At 28.2% G+C, this 24,713-nt stretch overlaps 9 protein-coding genes across 10 annotated transcripts in view; 5 read left to right on the top strand and 4 right to left on the bottom strand.

Moving 5' to 3' along the window:
* Positions 1-24,713, top strand: part of LOC141531688 (ovarian-specific serine/threonine-protein kinase Lok) — a 38,292-nt gene that overhangs the window by 10,041 nt on the left and 3,538 nt on the right. The window contains exon 3 of one of the 2 annotated variants that reach the window (XM_074249623.1): positions 24,565-24,702. In XM_074249623.1, coding sequence (XP_074105724.1) covers positions 24,565-24,702 — 138 coding nt within the window. Of the gene's footprint in view, positions 1-24,081; positions 24,703-24,713 lie in introns of those variants that run through there. The other variant, XM_074249624.1, reaches the window with a different exon arrangement.
* On the bottom strand, positions 330-3,015 carry LOC141531802 (uncharacterized). The gene has a single exon (XM_074249815.1). It carries the CDS (start codon positions 2,958-2,960, stop codon positions 744-746), a length of 2,217 nt encoding a protein of 738 aa, XP_074105916.1. The 5' UTR covers positions 2,961-3,015; the 3' UTR covers positions 330-743.
* On the top strand, positions 3,945-4,999 carry LOC141531929 (uncharacterized). Its single transcript, XM_074250039.1, has 2 exons — positions 3,945-4,106; positions 4,259-4,999. The coding sequence occupies exons 1-2, from the start codon at positions 3,945-3,947 to the stop codon at positions 4,949-4,951; spliced, it is 855 nt and encodes a 284-aa protein (XP_074106140.1). The 3' UTR covers positions 4,952-4,999.
* Positions 8,708-9,807, top strand: LOC141531741 (uncharacterized). The gene has a single exon (XM_074249713.1). The coding sequence runs from the start codon at positions 8,757-8,759 to the stop codon at positions 9,474-9,476; it is 720 nt and encodes a 239-aa protein (XP_074105814.1). The 5' UTR covers positions 8,708-8,756; the 3' UTR covers positions 9,477-9,807.
* Positions 13,225-14,402, bottom strand: LOC141531828 (uncharacterized). The gene has a single exon (XM_074249858.1). It carries the CDS (start codon positions 14,272-14,274, stop codon positions 13,333-13,335), a length of 942 nt encoding a protein of 313 aa, XP_074105959.1. The 5' UTR covers positions 14,275-14,402; the 3' UTR covers positions 13,225-13,332.
* Positions 14,933-16,201, top strand: LOC141531798 (uncharacterized). Its single transcript, XM_074249810.1, has one exon. It carries the CDS (start codon positions 15,283-15,285, stop codon positions 15,970-15,972), a length of 690 nt encoding a protein of 229 aa, XP_074105911.1. The 5' UTR covers positions 14,933-15,282; the 3' UTR covers positions 15,973-16,201.
* LOC141531684 (uncharacterized) lies at positions 17,119-17,974 on the bottom strand. Its single transcript, XM_074249617.1, has one exon. It carries the CDS (start codon positions 17,910-17,912, stop codon positions 17,211-17,213), a length of 702 nt encoding a protein of 233 aa, XP_074105718.1. The 5' UTR covers positions 17,913-17,974; the 3' UTR covers positions 17,119-17,210.
* Positions 19,311-20,419, top strand: LOC141531800 (uncharacterized). Its single transcript, XM_074249813.1, has one exon. It carries the CDS (start codon positions 19,557-19,559, stop codon positions 20,394-20,396), a length of 840 nt encoding a protein of 279 aa, XP_074105914.1. The 5' UTR covers positions 19,311-19,556; the 3' UTR covers positions 20,397-20,419.
* Positions 21,572-22,764, bottom strand: LOC141531700 (uncharacterized; the record flags this gene model as incomplete). Its single annotated transcript, XM_074249636.1, has 1 exon — positions 21,572-22,764. A coding segment is annotated over one exon (456 nt), but the record flags the coding sequence as incomplete, so codon positions are not given.

Below are 24,713 nucleotides of genomic sequence, written 5' to 3'. Positions count from 1 at the left end.
AGAAATCGAAAAAATTCCATTCTGAAATTTTCAGGATATTAGTAGAACATGTCAAAGTTTCATATGAAAGAAAGAAAAAAGAAATTAAAAATGTTTATCATCGAGAAATTCGGAGTTTTTTCGGAAAATCTAAAAAATAACGATGAAGATAGGTTTGAATAATTTTTTTCTATTTTTTCCTAAAAAGAACATTTAATAAAAAAAATTTTGAAAAAAAAAAAACGTCCCGATAAGTCAATTTTTGAAAAAGTTATGGCAATTTAAGCCACATCATCCATAATCTCCTGGATTTTTAATTTTTTCGAAATGTAAAGCAAAATTTGAAAAAAATTTCCTCGAATTTTTTTTATCACAAACCGACTGTATATCACTGTTTTAATTTTAAATTATCTGAAATTGCTCGAATGAGAAAATTGTTATGTAAATTTGTAATTATTAAATTAAGTTACATAAATTTTAGTGATAAATGAATTTTTCCTATGTCACATGAATATTTCTATCATGTTAATAAAGAAAAAATTCCAAAATTAACATTGGAAAAATTTCTATGTTAACATAAGAATTTTTCCAATGCAAAAATAGGAAAAATCCCTGTTTTTTTCGCCGTGTAAGTGGTCATAAAAACTCGGTTTTCAAAAATCAGATTGAACTAATAACTTTCCAATATTTTTCTTTTAAATTTAAAACTTTCAAAGCTTAGAAAGTTAAAAATTAATAATCATAAAACTCAAATAAAATAAGAATTACAAATCGTCAACGTAACATTTAATACAATCAATAAAATCATCAACATTCTTTGTGCGTAACATAAAATACAATAATCCCCATACATCATTTTGTAAGTTACATTTATTGTTAATTAAATGCCGATAAATAATACCAACATCATGTTGTTCCGGTTGACGATTAACACGATCGGTCATATCTTCTGTAATCTCTTCACCCGTCGCACGGATTTCTTCTACATCAATATCATCATTATCAAAGTCAATCATTTGATAACTTGTTCTGGCAGAAAATTTAGTGTTAAGTTCGCTTACATTGTGCTGCAATTTCTGCTTAATATAATGCAACTCATGGGGATTTTCAACCGTGTTGCGCAGCATCATCAGTAAGTAATTTTCGCGTTTTATAAGATCACCATCGCGTTCTTTGTGAGCATTAATCAGCGACAATAAGTACAACCATACAATGTACTCGGGATAAGTTTTACTGAAATGTTTGTTCAATTTGTACTTATTAACATTATTATCATTTGTTATCGTATTGTCAAATTCATCTAGCGGAACATTAACCAAGTGCAATTGCGCTGGAAACAGTGCGTCTATAGACATCAAATATAATTTGCTAGTTTGTTCTTGGATTGGCGGCAATTTAATATTGTTATTTAAAACTAATTTGTAAGCATCGGGACCAAGAATGCATGTCAACCGATACATACTTTGAACATGATAATGTTTGAATAAGCTCATATGATACGTGTAAACGGCAGCACAAACAGTTACGTATACAATATTTGTCATTGAAAATATTATGGTCATAATATAGGGCATATCGTCGACATCGAAAGGTATCAAGTTGATAATATTTTCAAAATTACTGTAATTCCCGTCAAATTCTAAGAAAGATATCAACAATTCTAACTTCTTTATAACTGTATCCGATATATATGACGGATTGTAAGTCGGATGAGGACATAACGACACCACGTCATAACTTCCGTCACAATTCAATTCGCTAACATCGCACTTGACGATATTTATTATATTTCCGTTGCAAAATGGAAATATTGCTATAAATTGCTTATAAATCAACGGACAGGCTATTGTGCTTAACTGCATCAATGGCATATTATTTTCAAAGTTATTGTACGACGCCAATATCGACTTTACTGTCATGCGATTCAAGTTGTTGCATATTTCGATATCTGAAGGCGATGAAGAGTTCAAAAGCGATGACAGTGGGTTGTATGATATGTCGATCTCCAAATCAATCAATTCATGGTTCAATGCTGCCAGCATTACACTGTCTAGTTTCTTCAATGATAACTCTTTTTCACTTTTAAATGTGTAACTTATCAAAAGTATATGCTGTATTCGTGTCCTTGGTTCAGCAGGGATATTACTCATCTCAAATTTTTTTGCAGCATTTTTAAAACCATTTTGGTCGTATAATTGATTGTGATTCAAAGCACTTAGTGCACTGTCGACTGCGGTTTTAATATCCTGAATTTTGAGAACTTGCAATTCCATCAACGATTCAATGATTTTACTCACTTTCGGATCATTTAATTCAGCGTTAATTATTCTCAAATCATTGACAATAATCATTTGGGTTTTGTAGCCATGTTTATTGTGGCTCGATTGCCACAGTTCGTTGCTAGGTATTCTCATTAACAAACACAATAAATTCGTGAAGTTATCGTAGTGAACGGGTGGTCCAACGTAAATATCAATTGAATCGATCTTTTTTTCACAGCGATACGATTTGTGAATTGCATCATTAGCGTCCAACAGTGTTGGATTCTTCAACAGCATTTTTAGAGGGCTTATGGGCAAACTGTTTTCTAAACTCTTTTCAGCTGAAAATTTAGTCTTGCTTATGTTAACTGTAAAGGCGTTTATCGGTATTGTTAGCAATGCAATAATCAAAGAATTTACAACATGTAAATTTGTCATCGACGTTATCTTCAATTCACGTAATTCATTATCACCAAAATTTTCTAGAATGAGCGCGTCAATTTCTTTGAAAAATTCATCGTCTGTAACTGATTTTATATTTTCAACGTGTATAAATAATTTGTACAAACTTATATTGGCAAATTCTGAAGTTGTGAGAAACATCATATCATCATTTGTCAACCATGGAGTATCATAGTTTGCTAATATTAAGATAGAATCGTACAATTGATTGTTATTTTCAAGTGAACTATCCTTTAATAACCTTAACAAGTGTTTCATTTTTACGAAATAAGCTTCTTTTATTAAAGAGTATAGTTTTTGCGTAATAGTTACTAATAAAAGTATCAAACAAAAAGGTTTTATTATTTTAAACTAGCGACCCGGTCCGCTTCGCTGAGCCTCAGTCAAAATGACTAAAGTTTTTGTTATAATTTTTTATTGTATTATAATGATCAATTAATTTTTAAGTTCAAACAATAAGTTCAATACAATAATAATTAATCTAGAGCAATAACTAAAATTAATAAAATCATAAGTAATAAATTTTGCATTATTCATCGTCAAATAAAAGATTCCTACCAAATTTCAAGTCTGTAGTAGAAGTTACAGTGTGGAAATGGAAATTTAATATTCTAACACCCATCCCCGCAATCCTTATTGGAGGTGGATTGTTGTAAAATCCGCTCTTAGATCATTTCCGCATCACATATAGAAGACTCCACCTAAACACATAAATTTCATTGTTAATATCCCCCCCTGTGGAGCGAGCTATCGTAAAATTCGTTTATAGATTATTTATATATCTCTTACGGAAGATTTCTACCAAATTTGGGAGCTATAGGAGTTATAGTTTACAAACGAGAATTATTCATTGTTAACGCCCCCGCAATCCCCTTTGAGGGAGGATTTTTTAAAAATTTGTTTTACATACAAACCTTCTCCTAAAAATTCTAAAAACAACAAAAAAAATTTAGCTCAATCGGTCCAGCCGTTCTCAAGTGATGCGTGGACATACATGCAGCATTTTATTTTTATTTATATAGATTGATCGATTGGATTTGATAATTTTTAAAATTAGATAATGTAAAAAAATAATCAATCAAGTATTTGAAATTTTTAAGCGAAAAAATTTTTTATTTTTTATTACGTTTTATTAGAACTGTAAACTTTATACTTTAATTAAAAGTTGATGATTTTATGTCAAATTATTGACGTAAAAAAAATTTTATAAAAATAAACTATATTTATTAGAACAATAAAAAGATGGCTAGAAGTAGATCACGATCACGATCACGACCACGTTCACGATCACGCTCCAGGAGCAAATCACGAAGAGGCTCGCGAGCAGGAAGTCGTTCTAGAAGTCGTTCAAATAGAAGGTCTTTAAGCCGTGGATCTAAATCCGTAAAACGCGTTGGACGCAGAGTAAATCGCAGAAAATCCCGTAGAGTTCGATCAACCTCACGTTAACTATTTAAATAAAAATGCCTACAAGATAAAACAAAATTAAAGACTGGATATTTATATTAAATTTATCATACAGTTATTAATTAGAAAGAAATAAAATTCGTTAATAATTACAATTGAAATATAAAATGATATGTGTTAATAAATTTATCAAAGACGAATGCTTACGCGATGATGGCCGACCATTTACTGTGTTAACAGACTACTTTAACAATCGTATACACTGCAATAAAAAAAACAACAATGATTCAACATCTGATGATCTCAATAATTACAATGCTTGTACAGCCCGTCCGCCTATCTGGATTTTTCTAACGTACAATAAAAATGATTACACTGTTTTGCGTTATGCATGCAAATTGAATACCAAATATTACAGTGACGACCCAGACACTTTAGACCCAAATAGAAGTCGAAGATATATACATTTTAATCCTCCATATCCAATTGATGGCAATATCATTTATTCCGTAGCTCCTACTGATCTATGGGTTCAGTTAATCGACACAAACTTTTATTATCCGTTGAATAATTTAAGTGTGTACGCACCTCGAATTAGGGGTGTTAACTATCAGATATTGACACCAACTTACGGTTATAGCAGCAATTGTACAAATATTGTTTATGATGTTAACAGTGATTATTCTGATGTCGATCATTTCAAAGTATTGCTCAGTAACTTAATCTGGTGTAATGTTAAGATAAATTATACAATATGGGAAAAATGCAGTACTTTTATCGCAAACTATCAAAAATACCGCCCACTAAATGTTATTAACAAATGTTATTCATGTAAATTATAAGATTGATGAAAGATTTGATGATTAATTGAAAGAAAAAAACATTTTTTTTTTCTTAACTGATGCATTACAGGTTAAAAGAAAAATAGATAAGACAATTATTTGCTTTGCGTACACGGCGAAAAGAACATAGGGATTTTTCCTGTTTTTTCAATGTTAACATAGCAATTTTCCCAATGGTAATATAGGAATTTTTTCTTTATTAACATGATAGAAATATTCATGTGACATAGAAAAAATTCATTTATGACATGAAAAAAAATTTTTTTTTTTAATTGAAAAAAATAGAAATCGAAAAAATACCATTCTGAAATTTTCAGGATATTTGTAGAATATGTCAAAGTTTCATATGAAAGAAAGAAAAAAGAAATTAAAAATGTTTATCATCAAGAAATTCGGAGTTTTTTCGGAAAATCTAAAAAATAACGATGAAGATAGGTTTGAATAATTTTTTTCTATTTTTTCCCAAAAAGAACATTTAATAAAAAAAATTTTGAAAAAAAAAACGTCCCGATAAGTCAATTTTTGAAAAAGTTATGGCAATTTAATCCACACCGTCCATAATCTGCTGGATTTTTAATTTTTTCGAAATGTAAAGCAAAATTTGAAAAAAATTTCCTCGAATTTTTTTTATCACAAACCGACTGTATTTCACTGTTTTAATTTTAAATTATCTGAAATTGCTCGAATGAGAAAATTGTTATGTAAATGCGTAATTATTAAATTAAGTTACATAAATTTTAGTGATAAATGAATTTTTCCTATGTCACATGGATATTTCTATCATGTTAAGGGGCACACCTAGTGTGAAATTTCGAAAAAGTCGATTTTTTTTTTTTTTCATATTTCGGTAGATTACACCTTTAAAAATAACATATTAAAATTTCAAATCGATATATCAAATAGTTTTTGAGTTATAACATTTTAAAGAGCAGCCGCTCGGCAGCTAGAGTGTCATTAGCTGCGAGACGTACCTGAAGTATTGTTCAGAGTCTACTGTCTCTTCCAGCCCCTATAACACGATTCCAGTTTCTATTGTTGGCTCTCAGGTATACAAAAATATATCATTATAATAATTTCTACAAATTTCTAAAAATTTTTCGTTTACTGCCACGTAAATTATTTTCGGAGCCAGACACATTTAGTCTCATTGTGATCGTTGTATCGAGCGCATCATAATTTTACACGTGCTATTTTCTTGAAAATGAGTGATCAATCTTCATATTCAAATAAAAAAGGAACTCACAATGTTCCTAAGCATCGATCAATTCCGAAAAAACGCAAGTTTACCGGAAATAGATTTACATTTGAGCAATCTACTGCGAATACCAGTACGTCCGCAGAAAAGTTATTACAAAATAATGACAATAATGTTGTGATTGACCCATCTCATGGATATTGTATTTTGCAATTTTTATCAGTTTTTAGTGCAATTAGTAATTTAGTGGTGTGTAAAACCTGTCAAAAAAAAGTTACTTTCAATCAAGCAAGTTCAAGAGGCCTAGGGTTCAAAATTGCTATTATTTGTGAATGTGGCAATTCGTATATTAATTCTGGACCAATGATTAATAACGCATTTGAAATAAATAAACGTATTGTTGCTGTGATGCGTCTATTGGGCATCGGAATAAATGGGATAAATCTTTTCTGTGGATTAATGGATTTAGCATGCAAATTTTACGACCAAACTTTTGCGGGATGTTTTACGAATTTACAGATTGCAGCCGAAACTGTTTGTAAGCTCAGTATGCAGCAAGCTATAAATGAAGAAAAAGAGCTTACATTAAAGAAAGAAAATTCGGAGACAAATTTGACTGTTAGCGGCGATGGTACCTGGAAAAAACGTGGCCATACTTCCCGTTTTGGAGTAGTTACGCTGGCAGGAAAATACAGCAAGAAAATTCTTGATTCATGCGTAAAATCTACATATTGTCAGAGTTGTGTTTTTGGAAGAAAAAAAAAAAGAGCGAACCTGAAGATTATGAGGAATGGCTATCATTACACGATGAAGAATGTGATGCCAATCATAAAGGATCTGCCTCAAAAATGGAAGTGGATAGTGTAAAAGACATGTTTGGTCGTTCCATTAGTGAATATGGTGTAAAATATACCCGCTATATTGGTGATGGTGATAGCGCTACCCACAAAGGACTTATAGATTTGAATCCTTATGATATTCCTGTTGCTAAATTGGAATGCTATCTACATGTGAAAAAAATAATGGGAACACGTTGCCGAAGTGTAAAGAACATTAATAAGAAATTAACAATACTCAAAACAACAATGAAAGCTACAACGGTTTACTTTGGCACTTTTCACCCAAGCATCTTCATAATGGCTTCAAAACTATTGAATTGTCAAATAATTTTGCAACTGCAATATTTAATGACGGTTATTCGTCAATTTTGAAGATATTCAATGTAATGGGAGTGATAGTTGGACCTGCAGCAAGAGATTTTGCGGCTCTTAAGGACGACACGAGAATACGAATCGCTGATTATCGCCAAAGGGCTTCTTCAAAAGAAGGTCGATCATCTCGAAGAAAAGCTTCTTCAGCTGAACAAGCCCTTTTCGAAGAAGAGAAAGGTGTATTATATGGCCCTGGAATAGCAGATTAGCTGTAAATATGATTTTAAACCACTTATAACAGTGGAAACGATCATTTTATCTTTAAACGCGTTTTTCTCGAAACAGCATTTTCCGAATTTGCTGCAGTGATTACTCAAAAACAAATGATCCGATCACTATCGAATTTTTTTTACATGTTCTATATATAGTTCTCCGTACAATAACCTATCGATTTTTTGATCTGATCAAAAATCGAATTTTCGCAGGCCACAAACGACCAAAATTTTAGGTAAAATTCGACTATTTTTTTTAAAACGCCGCCATATTGTCAATTTTTGATTTTTTTTTATCGTAGGTCATTGTACAGACAATATTATCTAGTTTAACGAGATATTTTTTTTTTAGATTTCATCCACGGAGAAGGCCGGAATCACTGCAGCAGTGAAGGACCTTTTTTTTTTCGCGCCGTTAGAGATCGACGATAACTTAAAAAATATTTAATTTTTTTCTACAAAAATTTCATTATGTATTCTTAAAACATGTATAAATATATTCTTAAAATTTTAAAATAATTGATAAAGTATTTTTTTTAATAAAAATTCCCAAAAATCACGTTTTTTTTAGGCCGTTACACTAGGTGTGCCCCTTAATAAAGAAAAAATTCCCATGTTAACATTGGAAAAATTTCTATGTCAACATAAGAATTTTTCCAATGCAAAAAGAGGAAAAATCTCTATATTTTTTTTTTTTGCCGTGTAGTGAAGAAAGATAAATTTTTTAGCGCAAAACCTAAAACACATTTTATTATTACAGTTGGCTATTAAAGAACATTGTTAATATTCCGAAAAAAAAATTTTTTTCTCCCGGTTTAAGATTCAAAATAACCCAAACAGCTACTTGCCGCCAACAATGAGATTTAAAACCCGCCTGCAAATAAAAATAGCCTAATCTGACAACACTGCTGCAATAAGCAAAAATTTACTGCGTATGCGCAATGATATTTTCAAAGGAAGTAATATATCTTCCAACCTTTGATTAACTTCAACTATATATGATCTGAAATCAATAAATGAATTGAGTTAATGAAGAATTATAAAAAAAAAAAAAAAACGTAAAAGATATTTACGAGTGTTTTAAACTGATAAAATAAAGAAATAAAAATATTTTTTATAGTAAGTTATTTATAGTATTAAGAAATATATTTTGATTGGTTTAAAACTTACAACGATTTTACAGAGTTATGGCATATCAAGAAAGTGTAGACGAACTTTTATCAGATGCATTGTCATTCAATAATGAAATAAAAACATGTAACACTATTCACAATTTGCAATGTAATGATGAATTTATACGATTGAGCGGCCACTTTATTCCTACGATTTATGGAGTTAAGACGATCACGATACCTCAGATTATAAACACTGTGATAGAGCCGGAAAATTCATCCGAAAAAGCTAAATATTTAATGAAAAACATATCGGCTATAAAAAATAGCTATCTGGATAAAATGCAAACTGTTTTGAGCAGAATTTATCCGATGATTGTGATAAACCTCAATAGATATCATACTATGCGAAAAATTTATGATCATGAAATAGAACAGATTGATCCGAAACCTCTAATGCAGCAGTCTATTTTTGCTGAAATATTTAATATTGCTTTCCAACACATTGGACATGATATTAAAGATCCAAAAGATTTGTATCGATTGTTGACATTCCTCTCCGAGCCACTTGATTGGGTTGATTATTACAATATTATAAAGAAGTATTGTCACATAAACTTCATGGTTTATAAAATTAATTTGCCTACTGCCAAATTGTTTGTTCATAATGCGGACATTCTTTCAACACCGCTAGTTCTTCTGAGATATACCAATAGCAAAGTTATCGATCTTGTTGATGTTTATAAGCATGGACATAAATTGTTTCAAGGGAGCAAAAATTTAATTCTTGAATAATTTTTCCACAATAATAGAATTAAATCTATTTCTAAACGTTATAGTCTATGAAGAAATGATAATTCGATAACTTTTGCAAATTATTTGTTATGTTCATTTAAATAATTAACTAGAATTCGAATTTGCGCGCGCAAGCGCGCTCCTGAATGTAGAGTTTGCATATATTTTCATGCTTATGATATATTCGACCAATCACATCACAAATAAATTGATGCCACATACATTTCATCTCAATTTTATATTAAGGATGATATCAATCATGACACTCAAAAACCAGATTTTAAGATATTTTTGTTTAGAAATAATTGAAATTTAAAAAAAAATTTTTTTTTATCATTATTTTAGTACAGCTGTGATCAATAATTTTCATTTAGGAAAAAATATTATCAGCAATTAACATTTCTTCAATATCTATGATTCTGAGTTCAAAATTTCAAGAGGGGGTATATATATATATATATATATATATATATATATTATAGGGTGGGTCAAAAAAATCGAATAATTTATTTTTGACTTTATACTCTGAAAAATAGGTTCGTAGACACCTAAAAAGAATTCTCTCCAAGTATAAGCTCTTAATTATAACGGGAAGGTCCTCCGCTTTGCGGGTTTCTATTTTTTTCGAATAATCAGATAAAAAAATTTATATCTCGCTTCCAACTGCTTGGAAAAATATTCCGTGGCATAGATTTTGTGAGAAATTGAATGCTTTACAAAAAAGGTCTCTTATGACTTTTTCAAAAACTCAACCGATTAAAAGATATTCATAGTTGAAGTTTGGCTATTTTAAGGAAAATATTCGTTTTTATTATGAATTTTATAAGTCGATGAAAAAAAATTATTTCGGATTGCGGAACTCATGATTTTGTAGGAAATTTACTGCTCTACAAAAATGGTCTCTTATGATTTTTTGATTAAGTGAAGCCGTTACGAGATATTCATCGTCAAACATTAACGAATATCAATATTTCCAGTTTTTGATCAATAATTCGATAAATTTTAATTTAAACTATGAGTTTCAGGAAAATTTACATAAATTTGAGTTTCGATCTATAAAGAAATGTTATAAACAATTTTTTTAATATTGTTTTCAGTCTTGAGCTTGTTTGATTGCATTAAAACAAGAAATTAGAGCATTTTTTCGACATATAGCCAATGATTAGTTTAATTTGAAGTGAATGACATATTTCTTTGTCAAATTTAATATGAAAAGTATTGAATCAAGTGAGAAACAACCAGTATTTAACTTTTTTATAGATAAATTTTTTATTGAATTATCAATTGCAATATAATTGTCTATATTTTTAACATAACAGTACGCTATTACTATAAATAATTTCTTTTATTACAATTTGGGAATGTTTTTGATGTTCTTTGACAACTTGCAATAAGTACTGGAATTGTTCTTCATTTTTGTCAAGCATTGATTATATTCACTGACTAATGCAACAGCTCGCTCTGCTGAATCATTGACAACTTTTAGTTGTTGAAAGTATTCTTTATTTTCGAGATAACTCTCATTAGTAGGCCATAATTCAACATCGACATCAAGAAAGTCATACGGTAGATCGAAGATTTTGAAAAGATTTAATGACTTTTTAGACACAAAGTCACTCAGAGTTCTCTGCGCCAATGAATTCAAATCTTTTTAGCAATTACAAATCTTTTAGCTTTAGAATCTGTACCTTCACGAGTATTAACAGCTTCAACAATACTTTTTTTACTTCTAATGGAACGCCATCGTCAAACAGTGATAAAATGGCAAGTTCATCGCTCAAATACCATAAGTGCGAAATCATTTTTTCACACGTAGCTGAAGAAATCAAAGGATTGATATGTTTGTACTCCAATAAATTTTTCATAAACTGCAAGTCATGATAAGCAGCAGTTGTTGCAGAAGTTGATGAAAATCAAGCTTTTAAATACAATGTGACTATAAAAATACAGAAATGACGAAGACCATGCAATTCTTTCTGAGAGAGTTTGAATTCATCTCTGAATAGATACATTTTCAAACTATAAATGGCCTTAGCCATCCATCTAGCATGATGAACAGCACCAGGACGTTTGAAAGAAATCTTTTCTTGAGGCATTTCTCCAAGGAAAATCAATGATAATTCCAATAATTCTTTATCTAACTTATTATAACATTTCTTTATCGATCGAAACTCAAATTTATGTAAATTTTCCTGAAACTCATAGTTTAAATTAAAATTTATCAAATTATTGATCAAAAACTGGAAATATTGATATTCGTTAATGTTTGACGATGAATATCTCGTAACGGCTTCACTTAATCAAAAATCATAAGAGACCATTTTTGTAGAGCAGTAAATTTCCTACAAAATCATGAGTTCCGCAATCCGAAATAATTTTTTTCATCGACTTATAAAATTCATAATAAAAACGAATATTTTCCTTAAAATAGCCAAACTTCAACTATGAATATCTTTTAATCGGTTGAGTTTTTGAAAAAGTCATAAGAGACCTTTTTGTAAAGCATTCAATTTCTCACAAAATCTATGCCACGGAATATTTTTCCAAGCACTTGGAAGCGAGATATAAATTTTTTTATCTGATTATTCGAAAAAAATAGAAACCCGCAAAGCGGAGGACCTTCCCGTTATAATTAAGAGCTTATACTTGGAGAGAATTCTTTTTAGGTGTCTACGAACCTATTTTTCAGAGTATAAAATCAAAAATAAATTATTCGATTTTTTTGACCCACCCTAATATATATATATATATATATATATATATATATATATATATATATACCCTCTCGTAATAAAAGAATAATATTCTACTATATAAATAAGAAAAATGTATAAAAATATTAAAAGCGTAAATTCTCAACTAATAAATTTTCGGTAAATTCTTATTTTTTTCAAAAATTCAGAAAAGTAATTCAAATTCTTTCATTTTGATGCTACTGAAGAATTTTTGGTAAATATTTACAATAGGGTGTGTCAAAATGTAATTTCGATGATAGACCTTTTAAAATTTGAATTTTGAGTTCCGCTTTTGACAGGAGTTAGGTTGGTCATTTCCTGACATATTTTGAGTGTAAAAGGATTTATTTGATTTTCAGAGAATTTTTTAACAGGAGCTTTGTTTGGGTATTTCCGCTGAAATTTTAAAATTTGGCGGAAATTCCAAAATTTTCACACACCCTAATGTACAAGTGTGTATTGGGGTTAACCATTTTAATTTTCATTTTTTTGAACGAAATTTTAATTTGATTTTATTGAATCTATTTTTTTGGATATAGTTTTTTTTTTTTGAAAAATACAAAAAAAATGAACAATTTAAAAAAAAAAAACAAAATTTGAAAATGTCAATTTTTCACCTAGTTATGACCCAAAATGGGGTTAACCGACGAGTAGCTGACATGTCTTCGGAAGGTTCCGGGTTCGAATCCCAGTCCGAGCTATCTGAATCTTTTCTCGCAAATTTTATAAACTCACATTAAGAAGATCCTCTTCAGATTCCTTTCTCAATCCTTTCCTACCAAGTATCCTGTTATGTGAATGTGGAACGCTTCACGTAATAATAACCGTAACTCCTGTTCTTTCCCGCTTCAGGGCATTATTTAATTTGTAAAAACATGTTGACCCCACTTGTAAATAATTACAGAATTTTCTTTAGCATTTTACTAAAAAAATCTAAATTATCCTTAACAAAGTGTTGATTTTTTTTATGCGCACAATCTTACAATCCATTTAATTTTTAATCTATTTCTTGATTATTTAAAAAAAATTTTTCATCACTAAATGTAATTTCGAATGATCAGTAATGTCAATTGCCAGTTTCGATTAAACACATAAATTAAACACATAAAATATTAAAATTTTCAAACACTTTGAGAAGTTTTAGCCTTTTTAGCAGAGGGACAAGTATCGAATTGATCAAGCATTGAATAGCTGTAGTATGAGCTTTGTTTAAACAACTCAATGCTGTATTTGTGTTCTTGTCTACCGGCCAATACAAGTGGAGTTGCGGAGGTAGCGTTACCTCGTAACAAATAAAATCTTGATGGATCTTGATTATTACAATATTCAAAGCGATGTTGATCGGCATTTAATATAATCCTGGGGGTTAATAACTCAGCAGTATTCGTTGCGTCAGGGTTTGTTTTTTCATCAATAGTATTATAGCTCATTGGTAAGTACATGAGCATTATTTGATAGAATACCGGCAGCTTGTCAATTGGGAACTCGGTAAATTCAATGGAATTTCTATCAATACCATTATCTACATTCTTTTTGAAGTGTTTAACGGTAACCCAACAGTTGTTCCATCGTTTTAGCAAGTACGATCTAATATTTTGGTTGCAAAACACGTGATAATTGTAAGACGCTTGAGGTAGTGCTTGATTATACACAGTACCATCAGATATTAAACTTAACAATGCTGATTCAACGCTGTAAGCCCAAGCCGGTGAATAGGTTTCCGATTGTCGAACGTAGTCTTTAATTGCCATGAACATGTCTTCTTGGTCAATACGACATGGTTTTACTTCCTTATTTAGTTTTCCTCTGACCCAGTCGAACTCGTAAGGAAACGGTAAGAATGTTGTACGTGGTTCAGTCGCTACAAGTCCATGAAGTCTTGTTTCGACGGTTGATAACGCAAGAACAGCGTTCATCAATCCAATACCGAAAACTTGTCTCGCATGTTCTCGGCATACGATACCCATTTCACGGTTTATCGAGCATTTACCTAATTGTTCAAATACACAATTCGATTTTTCTTGATAAGTTAATTGAGTTGCAATTTTATCTAATGTGAACATTTTTTCTTGTTTTTTTTTTGGTATTCACGGTACAATATTTATAAACTTTATTTTTACTACTAATTAATCAAGTAAATTATTGAAAATTTTTCGTTATTTGTTTCTTTCTAATAAATAGTTCAAAATTTTTTTAATTTATAAAATTTTTGTTATCTAATATAATAGAAAAAAAAATAAAAATAAACTTCATAGCAAAACATTTCTTAAATAATTACATAAATTATTTTATCTTTATACAATTTTCCTATAGAGCGCAATTGTATACTGATAGAAAATTTATGTTGACTCAAGAGATATTTTCTTGATCTAAGAATTTATTTTGGAAGACAAATGATTATTTTGCTTTAAGAATTTCTTGTCTTGATTTAGATTTTCTTGGCTTAAGAGCTGTATTATCTTCAATCGATACATTTAGTTTTTCAACCAAAATAACATTATCGTTTAAAAAAGTTGAAATAATTTATTAAAGTATATTTCAAAAATTAAATAGTCTTTAATTGTTATACCAAAAAAAAAAAATTATTTCTTGGAAATAAGTCTAGATCTAAAACTACACTTCTATAAAGTGCCCAGCAGAGCGGGCGGGCAACAGCTAGTTAAATAATAAAATCGTAATAATTATAATGATAAAATAATGATAATAATTAGATATTAATCATTATAAATAATAATAATTAAATTAAACTAGAATTCAAATTTGCGCGCCAAAATTCAAAAAGTGCGCGCATGAGTTTAGGATTTGTATATATTTTCATGCTTATGATATATTCGACCAATCACGTTACGAATAGTTTGCTTACATGATATATTTTCATATTTTTCATCATCATCTAAATTATAAGAGTTGATTACAAAGTAGTGTGTAATGAGGCGTGCAAAATTAATTCTTCATAAAGAAAGGTTCTAGAATAAATTTTATTCATAGAAAATTAAATTGTATTTTTGTTAATTTATATTAGATGCAACAGAGTTTAGAAAACTAAAACAATTTTTAAGAATTAATCAACGATGACATACATTTTTTGCTCAATATTCGTCGTGTCAATAATTTTCTTGTGTCTTATTCAATTAAAACGTATGAGTAACATTGAACAACTTAAAGATTCAAAAAAATTATTCACCACTTTAAATATTAATGATTTCAAAATACAAAATAGACACATAGATGATTGTAACTTAGAAAAGCAGTATTGTTACGATCACAGTGATTGCTTTAATCGCTGTCAAATGTCTGATAAAGGTACGTTTAAATGTATAACCGGTGTATGTAAGCTACAAATTGATCTGAAAAAATTAGATAACATGCCTAAGTGTAAATTAGAGGACGGTATGGCACCATTTTTAATTGGTCTTCCCGAGTTAGCAACTGTTGAAGCTATTTGTAAGCCAGTTGATCTCGGTATTGTTTACGTAAATAAAGAAACAAACAAAGTTGAGAATAAAATGTGTTCTTATTATGATGTTGAGAATAATGTTAGAATTAGCGCTGATGTTGATTATTTGCAAAAATGGCCTGATCCAGAACATTGCGATTGTAATGCAGGCAAATCACCTATAATTATTCCTGCAACTGAAAATGTTCGTCAGTATGTACAGTGTATCAAGAATGATGATGCTCTTAAATGGGTCTATGATGAAACTAAATTAACTTACCATAGAGAGACACCTCCTGATGCTATTGATGGTATCGACGTGTAATTTATAACGCGAAATATTATACTCAGTATTATCTGGGGCGAAAAAAAATTTCAGATAATATCAAATATAATTCAGATTATACTTAATTATTTTTGTATTATACTCAGTGTAATCTCCGGTTTGACCAAGTTATTTTTCGGGTTATACCGCATTAGATTACACTGGATATAATCCGAAAAAATATCCCGTATAATTCGAATTATACTCAGCAGAATCTTGGATTATATAATTTTTTCGAAAATTGTGATATTCAATTTTTTTCTTTTTTAATTTATTATTTATAAATTTTTTTGAAAATTTGTGAAAATTGTAATAATCAATTTTTTTTTAATTGTTCATTTTTTTATGTATTTTAAAAAAAAAAAAATATATATTAATAAAATCAAATAAAAATTTCGTTCAAAAAAATAAAAAAGTGATCTCACTTAAAAATATTCACCAAAAATTTTTCAACCCCAAATTATCGGAAAAATTGTGTTTAAATGCTCCTTAAATATTTTCTATCCATGCATTGCATTAAATTTTTGAAAAATACATAAAAAAAATGAACAATTAAAAAAAAAATTAATTATCACAATTTTTACAAATTTTCAAAAAAATTTATAAATTAAAAAAGAAAAAATTAGAGAAGCTAATTGCATTATGTTTAAGACGCATTTAATAATTGAGTTATTATTTGTGATTTTAATTAAAGTTATTTGGAATGAAGAAATTTTGATTTTTCATTTCTTATTTTCAAAAATTCAGAGTCAAGAGGATAGATTTTTGGCTCAAGGAAATCATTTTTTTCAAAACAATATTCTTGGTCCAATATTTTTGCTCTTTAATCAAAAGTTAACTTTTTTAACAGAGTAACTTTTGGAGAGATGCAAAACTATATAAAGAGCTCGTATTGATAAATTTAATTAGTCCTCTCTGGACTTCGGCGGAGAGAAGAGCTCTCCGCCTTTCTTAGGAGAGAGAGAGAGAGAGAGAGAGAGAGAGAGTATATATATATATATATATACACACCCTTCACGAAAACATAATCAAAGAATGACAATGAATACTCGTTTCTGATATTGCAACTGTTAAATTTATTTTTTGTTAATTTCGCAAGTAATTTCTCAACTAATAAATATCAAAACAAAAAATTTTTTTACCGCAATAAAAAATGAATAATTGCTTAAAATAAAAAATTTGAAATTTTTTCCAATTGAATCATAAATTTTGGGCTAGCGTAAAATTGAATAAATAATTTATTTGCCAATATATCTGTCAATTGTACGGCTTTCTTTTGTCGTAATTAATTCATGCAAGAAGATATGTTTCGAGCGTTTGGCTTTAATGTCTTCCAGTAATTTGTGCTCATAGTCCGGATTACCACTAGTCGATAAATACTGACAGTAATGCATAACAGCGTGTTCAACAGTAACATAACACAGTAATAATTTTTCTTGAACAATACTTGATAAATAAACAGAATCTTCACTCAATTCACGATGATTTTTATCTGATAATTTCAACATTTTTGTCGGGGAAAAACGTGAATCCTTGTTTTTATTTTCATTATAGTCTTCTAGATAACTCGAGGTCGAGATGTCGCTGCTGACTATTTTTAAATTACCTTTGTGATGAAAAATTCGACGCATTAAAGACCGCGATAAAACGTGCAACAATTGGCTGGCATCATCTTCAACCAAAATAATTGGCTCGATTAATGGTATGTCAACGACACTGAATTTTATGCGGTTTGTTATCAAATCAGCGTCACAAATCATGGAATGTAGAATAGTCATATATAAATTCTTTATGAATTGCTCATAACCCAGGTTATAAGAGTACGGTGATTTTTCTATTTCTTCAATGATACTTGAGGTCAGACTGTTGTTAATGTCACTCGCTATCTTGTCTTTTAGAGTCGCTGACGCATAATTTACAACCGGTGTATTATCAAACATTATTTCTTTAATAATTATTCAAATAATGACTAATTTTATTTGCATTAATATGTATCATACTAATTATACATAAATTTTATTTGATAATTTTTTTTTTTAAAGAAGTACGAGCAGTAAGCGGGGTGGGGACAGGTATTGACTCTTGCGCGGTAAGGGGAGAGCAGTATTTATTTTTCTTTTAATTAATACACTTTAATTAGTCGGGCAAGTGTAAATTTTATTAAATTAAATTTATCACCAATATATTTACTTTCATCCGTAAATTTTTTAAAAATTTTCACCGACAGTTTTACGAGAAAAATACAGAAATGTATCAATGTTCGGAGGTCACCCCATAAGATCAATGTTAAATTGCTCAACTTTAAAGTTAATTATTTATTTAAATGATCGGGCAATCTTCTTCAAATTTTCGGAATTTGTTTAGACATATTTAAACTTTATATTTCTTTTACTGACTTAATTAACTCATATACAGGCTAGTTGTAAAGTATTCAACGAAACGTTATTTTTCAAATTCGATAGAAATACTATTTAATATAAAATATATTATTCAATATAATAATCAATTCTAAAAAATGGTCAATTGAATTTTTAATTTTTTATTTACTTTGGTAATAATTTATTTTTAGTTAATATTTTAAAAAAAATAATAATTTCATGAATTAAAATATAAATATTGTAGTATTTATTATATTTAGGTATATTTTTATGGAGTTCATAATTTTTTAATACAGACTTAATCATTTTGTTTATCAAATCTAGTATTTTTATCCAAATTTTTTTTTTAATTTATACTACGGAAAGAACAAGATGATACTGGATATCATCCCAGATTATACTCAGTGATATCTGTGGTGAAAAACAAATTTCAAATAGTAGCTAGAAAAATCCAGATTATACTGTGTGATATTCTGGATTATACTCATTATAATCTGGATTATACTAGGTACTATCTGAAATTTTTTTTTACTCAGTATAATCTAGGATAATATCCAGTGTCATCTTGTTCTTACCGTGTGCTACAATATTTGTAAGTCTTTAAATTCATGGAATTAATATTGTTTTTGAAAAAATATTATATCACTAGGTTAAATAATAAATAATGAACTATTTTATAAGAAACTTATGTTTTAAATAAATAATTAAAATATTTTATTATTATTAATTGTAAACTATATTTTACAACTCCAAAATGAGTTGATTCAGAAAAATTTTAAATAATATTGAATTAAATTCATATGATAATTATTGATTTTATATTTATATACAAAACAAAAATTTACTTGAAGTAAATAATTTTAAAGAATTTCATCTTCTTGATTTAAAAAGAAAAATTCTTTAATTAAGAAATTTTTCTTGGCTTAAGTAAATTTTTTTTAATTTAAGAATTTTTATCTTGATTTAAGTCAATTTTTTTAGTGTATGTTATAGTTAAATTTTTTCTATCATAAAATCTTTTTGATTGTTCTTAACATTTTTCTTCGATCATTTTTGCATTTTTTTTTCTTATGCCAAAGAAGTATAACTTCTGACGCGTGCACATAATTACACACACATTTTTTTTATCAAAATAAAATCGATTATATAGATACTAAAGATTAAAAATTCGGAGAATTATTCTGGAAGAATTAAGAAATATTAATAATGACAACAATTGAAAGCGCGGTGACTCCATTGTCAATAAATGTTGTCTTCGGATTTCCATGTTTTTATCATCGAAACGTAGATCAATTGATAAACAAGGATGCTGTGGTTAAATGCGAATTCAAAGTCGACGAAAAAGGGATTCTGTACCATGTAATACACTTTAGAAATGGATCATCGTCAAAGTTAATATCCCAATTACCATCCTGCCGTTATGTCGCGGGTTATGACAACAGTACAATAACTCTGTACGAAATAATAAGCACCTATATATTATCGCCATTATCACGTGTATCTATTGACACTCGTTTTGTATATTTGTGCATATTATTCAATGATTTGTTCATGTACATAAATGAGCTGACTGTGAAGAAAATAGTCAATAGTTACTTAATAGGCAATGAGAATCGCATAAAATATTTCTGCGACAATATTGTATTTGTTAATGCACATAATCGATTATCATTTCTGTTGAGAAACACACTGATGACTGTTGAGTCTAGCAAATCAAAGCTTCAATTGATACGTCAGCTCACGAGCATATTGTTTATCGTTAAATATGTTTTGTTCTCTAGAATAACTAAATTGTCGCGAGGTGAGAAAATTAATAATGAAGATGGAAATAACCGCGGAAGTAGAGTTCTTCACGAGGGAATTTGTAAACTTAAACATTTTAAATGTCGCATGACATTTGTTGATGAATCACCATTGCACAGTGTATTTTGTATGCACATGACGGCACGTAATTCTAATGCTTATAAATTGTTGAGATTAATTGATATATTTAATATACCTGTTGAGCCGTCGCAGAATATAATTAACCAAGTATTTTCAATGTAACTTGTTACTATTATTCATTTTTAGATTTTTTTGTTTCTTTCAAGAACAAAAATACGAAATTCAATAATTTACAAAATGTTTGGAAAATCCAAATAAAAATATTTTATATTAATTTCTTAACTTGAAAAAAAAAATTTCTTCTTAGAAATATGAGCAATTCTGTAATGAGAAACTAACTTGTTGAAAATTTTCAACAATTTTATTTTTTAACTGAAAAAATTAAAAATTTTTCTCATAATAAATTTTTTGTTGAAAAAAGTTCGCTAGATTTAGGAAAAACCAATTTTGGATAAAAATTCACAAGTTGCCTATTTAAAATTGTTTTTTTCTGAATCAAAAACCTTTTTTCAACAAGAAAGTTACTGTGAGAAAAATGTTTATTTCTTCAGCTAATGGAAGAAAAAATTATTTCAAACAGTAATTTTTGCTATGTGAATGTCTAAAATGTTAAAGCATAATAATTAAGAATTTTTTTTGACTTTGATATTTATAATTTTTGCCTAAAAAATGATTGCATGATATGTAAAAAGTATAAAATACAGTTACTAAATTTCTAATGCAAGTAACGTCAATCTTTACAAAGTTAAATGGTAAATTTTAAACGCAACACTAAAAATGAATCTATAATTATTGATTTGCTTGAACTGGTAAAATATACATTTTAAGAGTAGAATTTTTACTATTTCAAATGTTAAATTCTAATGTTAAAATTAACCGGAATCCAAGTGAATTTTACCGTTTACTTTTTTCCGTGTATACTTAATTTAAAAATTTTAAGATAGTTATTTTTCGTGATTACTCAGAACAATTTATAAAATAAATTGATAATTTTTCTAGATTTAAAAAAATTAATTGTTTGTTTAAGTACAGCAATTAATTATCAAATTAAATTTTTTTTTAATTTTTTTCTATATTTTGAATGCGTAATTTCTTTAAAAAAAAAAAAAAAAAAAAAAAAAATAATAATAATTTGATGATTGTGTTTTCAGAAATGTTCCACACTAATGCATAAAAAATCATGAAAAACAGTTGGTAGGATTATATTCTGTAAAAATTCTTTGATAATTCATGTATTATTTTTATAAAAAAAAATTAGTATTATCAATAAGTGCGTCAAAAAGGTTTAATTAAATTGTAAAGCAAACAAATTAAAAACTACAATGAATCAGAAAATATGAAACATTTTTTTGTAAATTTTTTTTCGCTTATGAGTCATCCACATCCATACTCGAAGTTTCTATTGTACTTAAAGTATTATTATCAATATCATTTAGAGTATCATCATTATCACTATCATCTTCCACAGTTTTCACTTTGCTATAACTCCAATTGCTTTTGTCATAAATTGGATGAGGATTACTATATAGTAGATCGTTTTCCCCACTAATATCAGGTAAAGGTTCTACCAAAGCCGGTTGAATTGTATTGACATTAGTAGATTTCGAAGTCAAATTATTTTCGTCTAAATTTGGGTTTGCAGAGCTTACTCTGTCGTTTGGCAAAGAATTTTTAGTCCGTCTTTCATAAGTTGGAGCGACTTTAGCCTTTAATTCAGTTAAGAATTTATTTTCATCACTGCTTTTATTCAATTTCAGGTGATCATTCTTGCAATTATTATACTTATTTATCAATTTATTGAACAAACTTCTCTCAATGGAGACCAATTCCTTATTATTATCAAGATTAGAAAAATTCTTCATTTCAAATGTGTCATTATTTTTTGATAAATTTTCTTCAAAATCTGTCATTAAAGTCTTCTTCAAATCAGTAATATCCAATCGTGAATCATGAAGATTATTTAAGCCATCAATTCTGCCGTGAAATAGTGAAAACATCTTTAATTTATAATTTTTTTTTCTTTAACATATAACTCTACGCTTCTATTAATACTACGGATTTTCTAAAAAGTTTTTTATAAGCTTAACTGCAGCGGATTTTCATAGTCTATGTTCATACCTTTCAATGAATCAATATAAGAATTATTATAAATATTAAAGTTTACATTAGCATCAGTCCCGATTGCACTATCGACTGCTGTATTTTTTTCACCGACGTCAACCCCAACTATTCTATCGGCGACAGTTTCAATTTTCTCACCAACAGCGACCGTGTTTTGCTTATCATCCTGACAATTATTGTAACAATCACATAAATTTGTTAGAAATTGTTTATCGATCAATACTCTATCAGATTTATCTCCACCGTTCGAGAAAGAATGAACCGTTGACTTTTTTGTCGGGTGAGATGACTGCTTTAATAAATTATTAAACTCTCGAATATCAATTAAAGTTGAGTTTAATTTACTCGGGTTTGATGAGTGATTTATTTGATATGAAGATTGTGAGAACATTTTATTATTTACCTGGAATAATTTTCAATACTAATAATTAGCTAAAAAATATTGACAATTATTTTTAAATTCCTAGCGAATTTCGAAAAAGATCATTGAAAAATTACGGATAATTTTTTGGCATGATAGAAATTTATTTTTCATCTGTTCAATCCTACTAAAAAAAATTTTCATAACCTGGAAGAAATTTTTTTATTGAATCATTTTTAATTATAATTTTAGAGTTATAAAAAAATTTTTTTAAAATTGCATTTGTAGTTTTTTTTTCAAGTTTGTATAAAATACTTTTTTTTTTTTTAATTATTAATTATGTTAACACTAAAAAATTGTCAGACAATTTAAAATTTTTTCAAAAATTAATAAACAATTTATTCATTGTTAAAATAACAATATAAAAAATTCTTCAAATTAAAATTTTCCAAAAATTAATTGAAAATCTCATTTTTTTTTTTTTATAATATTGAAATCAGTAGATAAACGACAAATATTGAATTTTTTTGTTTTGACAAATAAAAAAATTGCCATGAAAAAATGTCAAAATTTTAATAAATTATGGCAATAAAAAATTGACATTTAGAAATTTAAAAAAACTACAAATGCAATTTTTTAAAAATAATTTTTTGGAGCAAATTTATTTGTTAAAAAAAATTAAAAAATTGTCAAGTGACAGCTAATTTTAATTTAATCACTATTATAATTTTTTTATTTTCTTTAATAAATAAATTTGCTCCAAAAAATAATTTTAAAAAAATTGCATTTGTAGTTTTCTAAAATTTTTAAATGTCAATTTTTTTTATAAACTTTTTTTTGCCATAATTTATTTGTTACAAAAGTTTTTAAAATTATCCACTATCAGTTAAGTTAATTTTCATCTAATTGATCCTCATTTTAATCCACTTTTATGATTTGGATGAAAAATATGAAAATATATCATGTAAGCAAACTATTCGTAACGTGATTGGTCAAATATATATAAAAATATATACAAACCCTAAATTCATGCGCGCGCAAACGCGCGCAAATTTGAATTTTAGTTGCTATATAATTTCAAAAAAATTTTTAATTTTTTTATAAATTTGAATAACGCGCCACGCGCGCGCCTTAATTTTAACCAATAAGGAATCATTTACTTATTTGATGAATTTAAAATATTTAAAAAAAGTCAAATGTCATACCATCAACAGATGGCAGTAAATTTAATTGTCCGATTCTCTCTTTTTTTTTTTTACACACATAAACGAACACATACACATGCGCATAGAAATGCCGGCTAAACAGGACAGCGCCAAAAAATCGTAGTAGCTGTTTCGTAATGCTTCGTAGTATGTAGTATAACACAAACAAAAGCGCATTGGTTGGTTTATCTCTGTGGTACTCACGTGTTCATTGTTGTGTCGGTCTCCATCATAAATAGCATTACCGTGCAGTAATTCTATATAACAACAATACCCGGCTATCAAAATAAAAAAAAACAACTTGTCTTGAAAAATATAACATAGTTGAAGTAAAATAACTTGTCACGCGTTAAGTTTTATTAAATTTGTCATTTGTCAAACTTGCAATCGTTTATTGTTTAATGATGAAAGTATTCGTTCTCGCTACTCAAATCCATTCTCTTGGAAATAAATGGCGTCAGTGTTTGAAGTAGCCGTGGTTTGTTATTAAAAAAAATTCTTTTTTCTTTTATTATATTTATTTAATTTTTATACTTTGCCATCATCAATTAACAATTAAATTTAACACGATAATTTATTAACAAAAAAAAAAAAAAATAAAACATGAACCAAGACGACATTGACATGCTGTGCTCGTTACCAGATACCCAGCCAATTGATTTTTTAACACAAACTCAATCTCAAGATGTTCTTTCACAACCCCAGCCATTGGGAATTTGGGGACAGTTGAACCCTGCAAGACGAGTGTCAAAACCTGATGTTTACAACGCACCATTCATTAGTAACTAAATT

The sequence above is a fragment of the Cotesia typhae genome, unplaced genomic scaffold (assembly GCF_013202065.1).
Source record: "Cotesia typhae breed Kobodo isofemale line unplaced genomic scaffold, CoteBio_Ctyphae contig_50, whole genome shotgun sequence".
In the NCBI taxonomy this organism is placed as follows: Eukaryota; Metazoa; Arthropoda; class Insecta; order Hymenoptera; family Braconidae; genus Cotesia; species Cotesia typhae.
This window is presented reverse-complemented; position numbering and strand designations above follow the sequence as displayed.

What these genes read in the sequence shown, in the direction of transcription:
- LOC141531802 (XM_074249815.1), bottom strand. Translation starts at nt 2,960, where the DNA reads ATGAAACACTTGTTAAGGTTATTAAAGGATAGTTCACTTGAAAATAAC.
- LOC141531929 (XM_074250039.1), top strand. Translation starts at nt 3,945, where the DNA reads ATGGCTAGAAGTAGATCACGATCACGATCACGACCACGTTCACGATCA. An exon ending in TAAAACGCGTTGGACGCAGA is followed by an intron (nt 4,107 to 4,258) that starts GTAAATCGCAGA and finishes ATTCGTTAATAA; the next exon opens with TTACAATTGAAATATAAAAT.
- LOC141531741 (XM_074249713.1), top strand. Translation starts at nt 8,757, where the DNA reads ATGGCATATCAAGAAAGTGTAGACGAACTTTTATCAGATGCATTGTCA.
- LOC141531828 (XM_074249858.1), bottom strand. Translation starts at nt 14,274, where the DNA reads ATGTTCACATTAGATAAAATTGCAACTCAATTAACTTATCAAGAAAAA.
- LOC141531798 (XM_074249810.1), top strand. Translation starts at nt 15,283, where the DNA reads ATGACATACATTTTTTGCTCAATATTCGTCGTGTCAATAATTTTCTTG.
- LOC141531684 (XM_074249617.1), bottom strand. Translation starts at nt 17,912, where the DNA reads ATGTTTGATAATACACCGGTTGTAAATTATGCGTCAGCGACTCTAAAA.
- LOC141531800 (XM_074249813.1), top strand. Translation starts at nt 19,557, where the DNA reads ATGACAACAATTGAAAGCGCGGTGACTCCATTGTCAATAAATGTTGTC.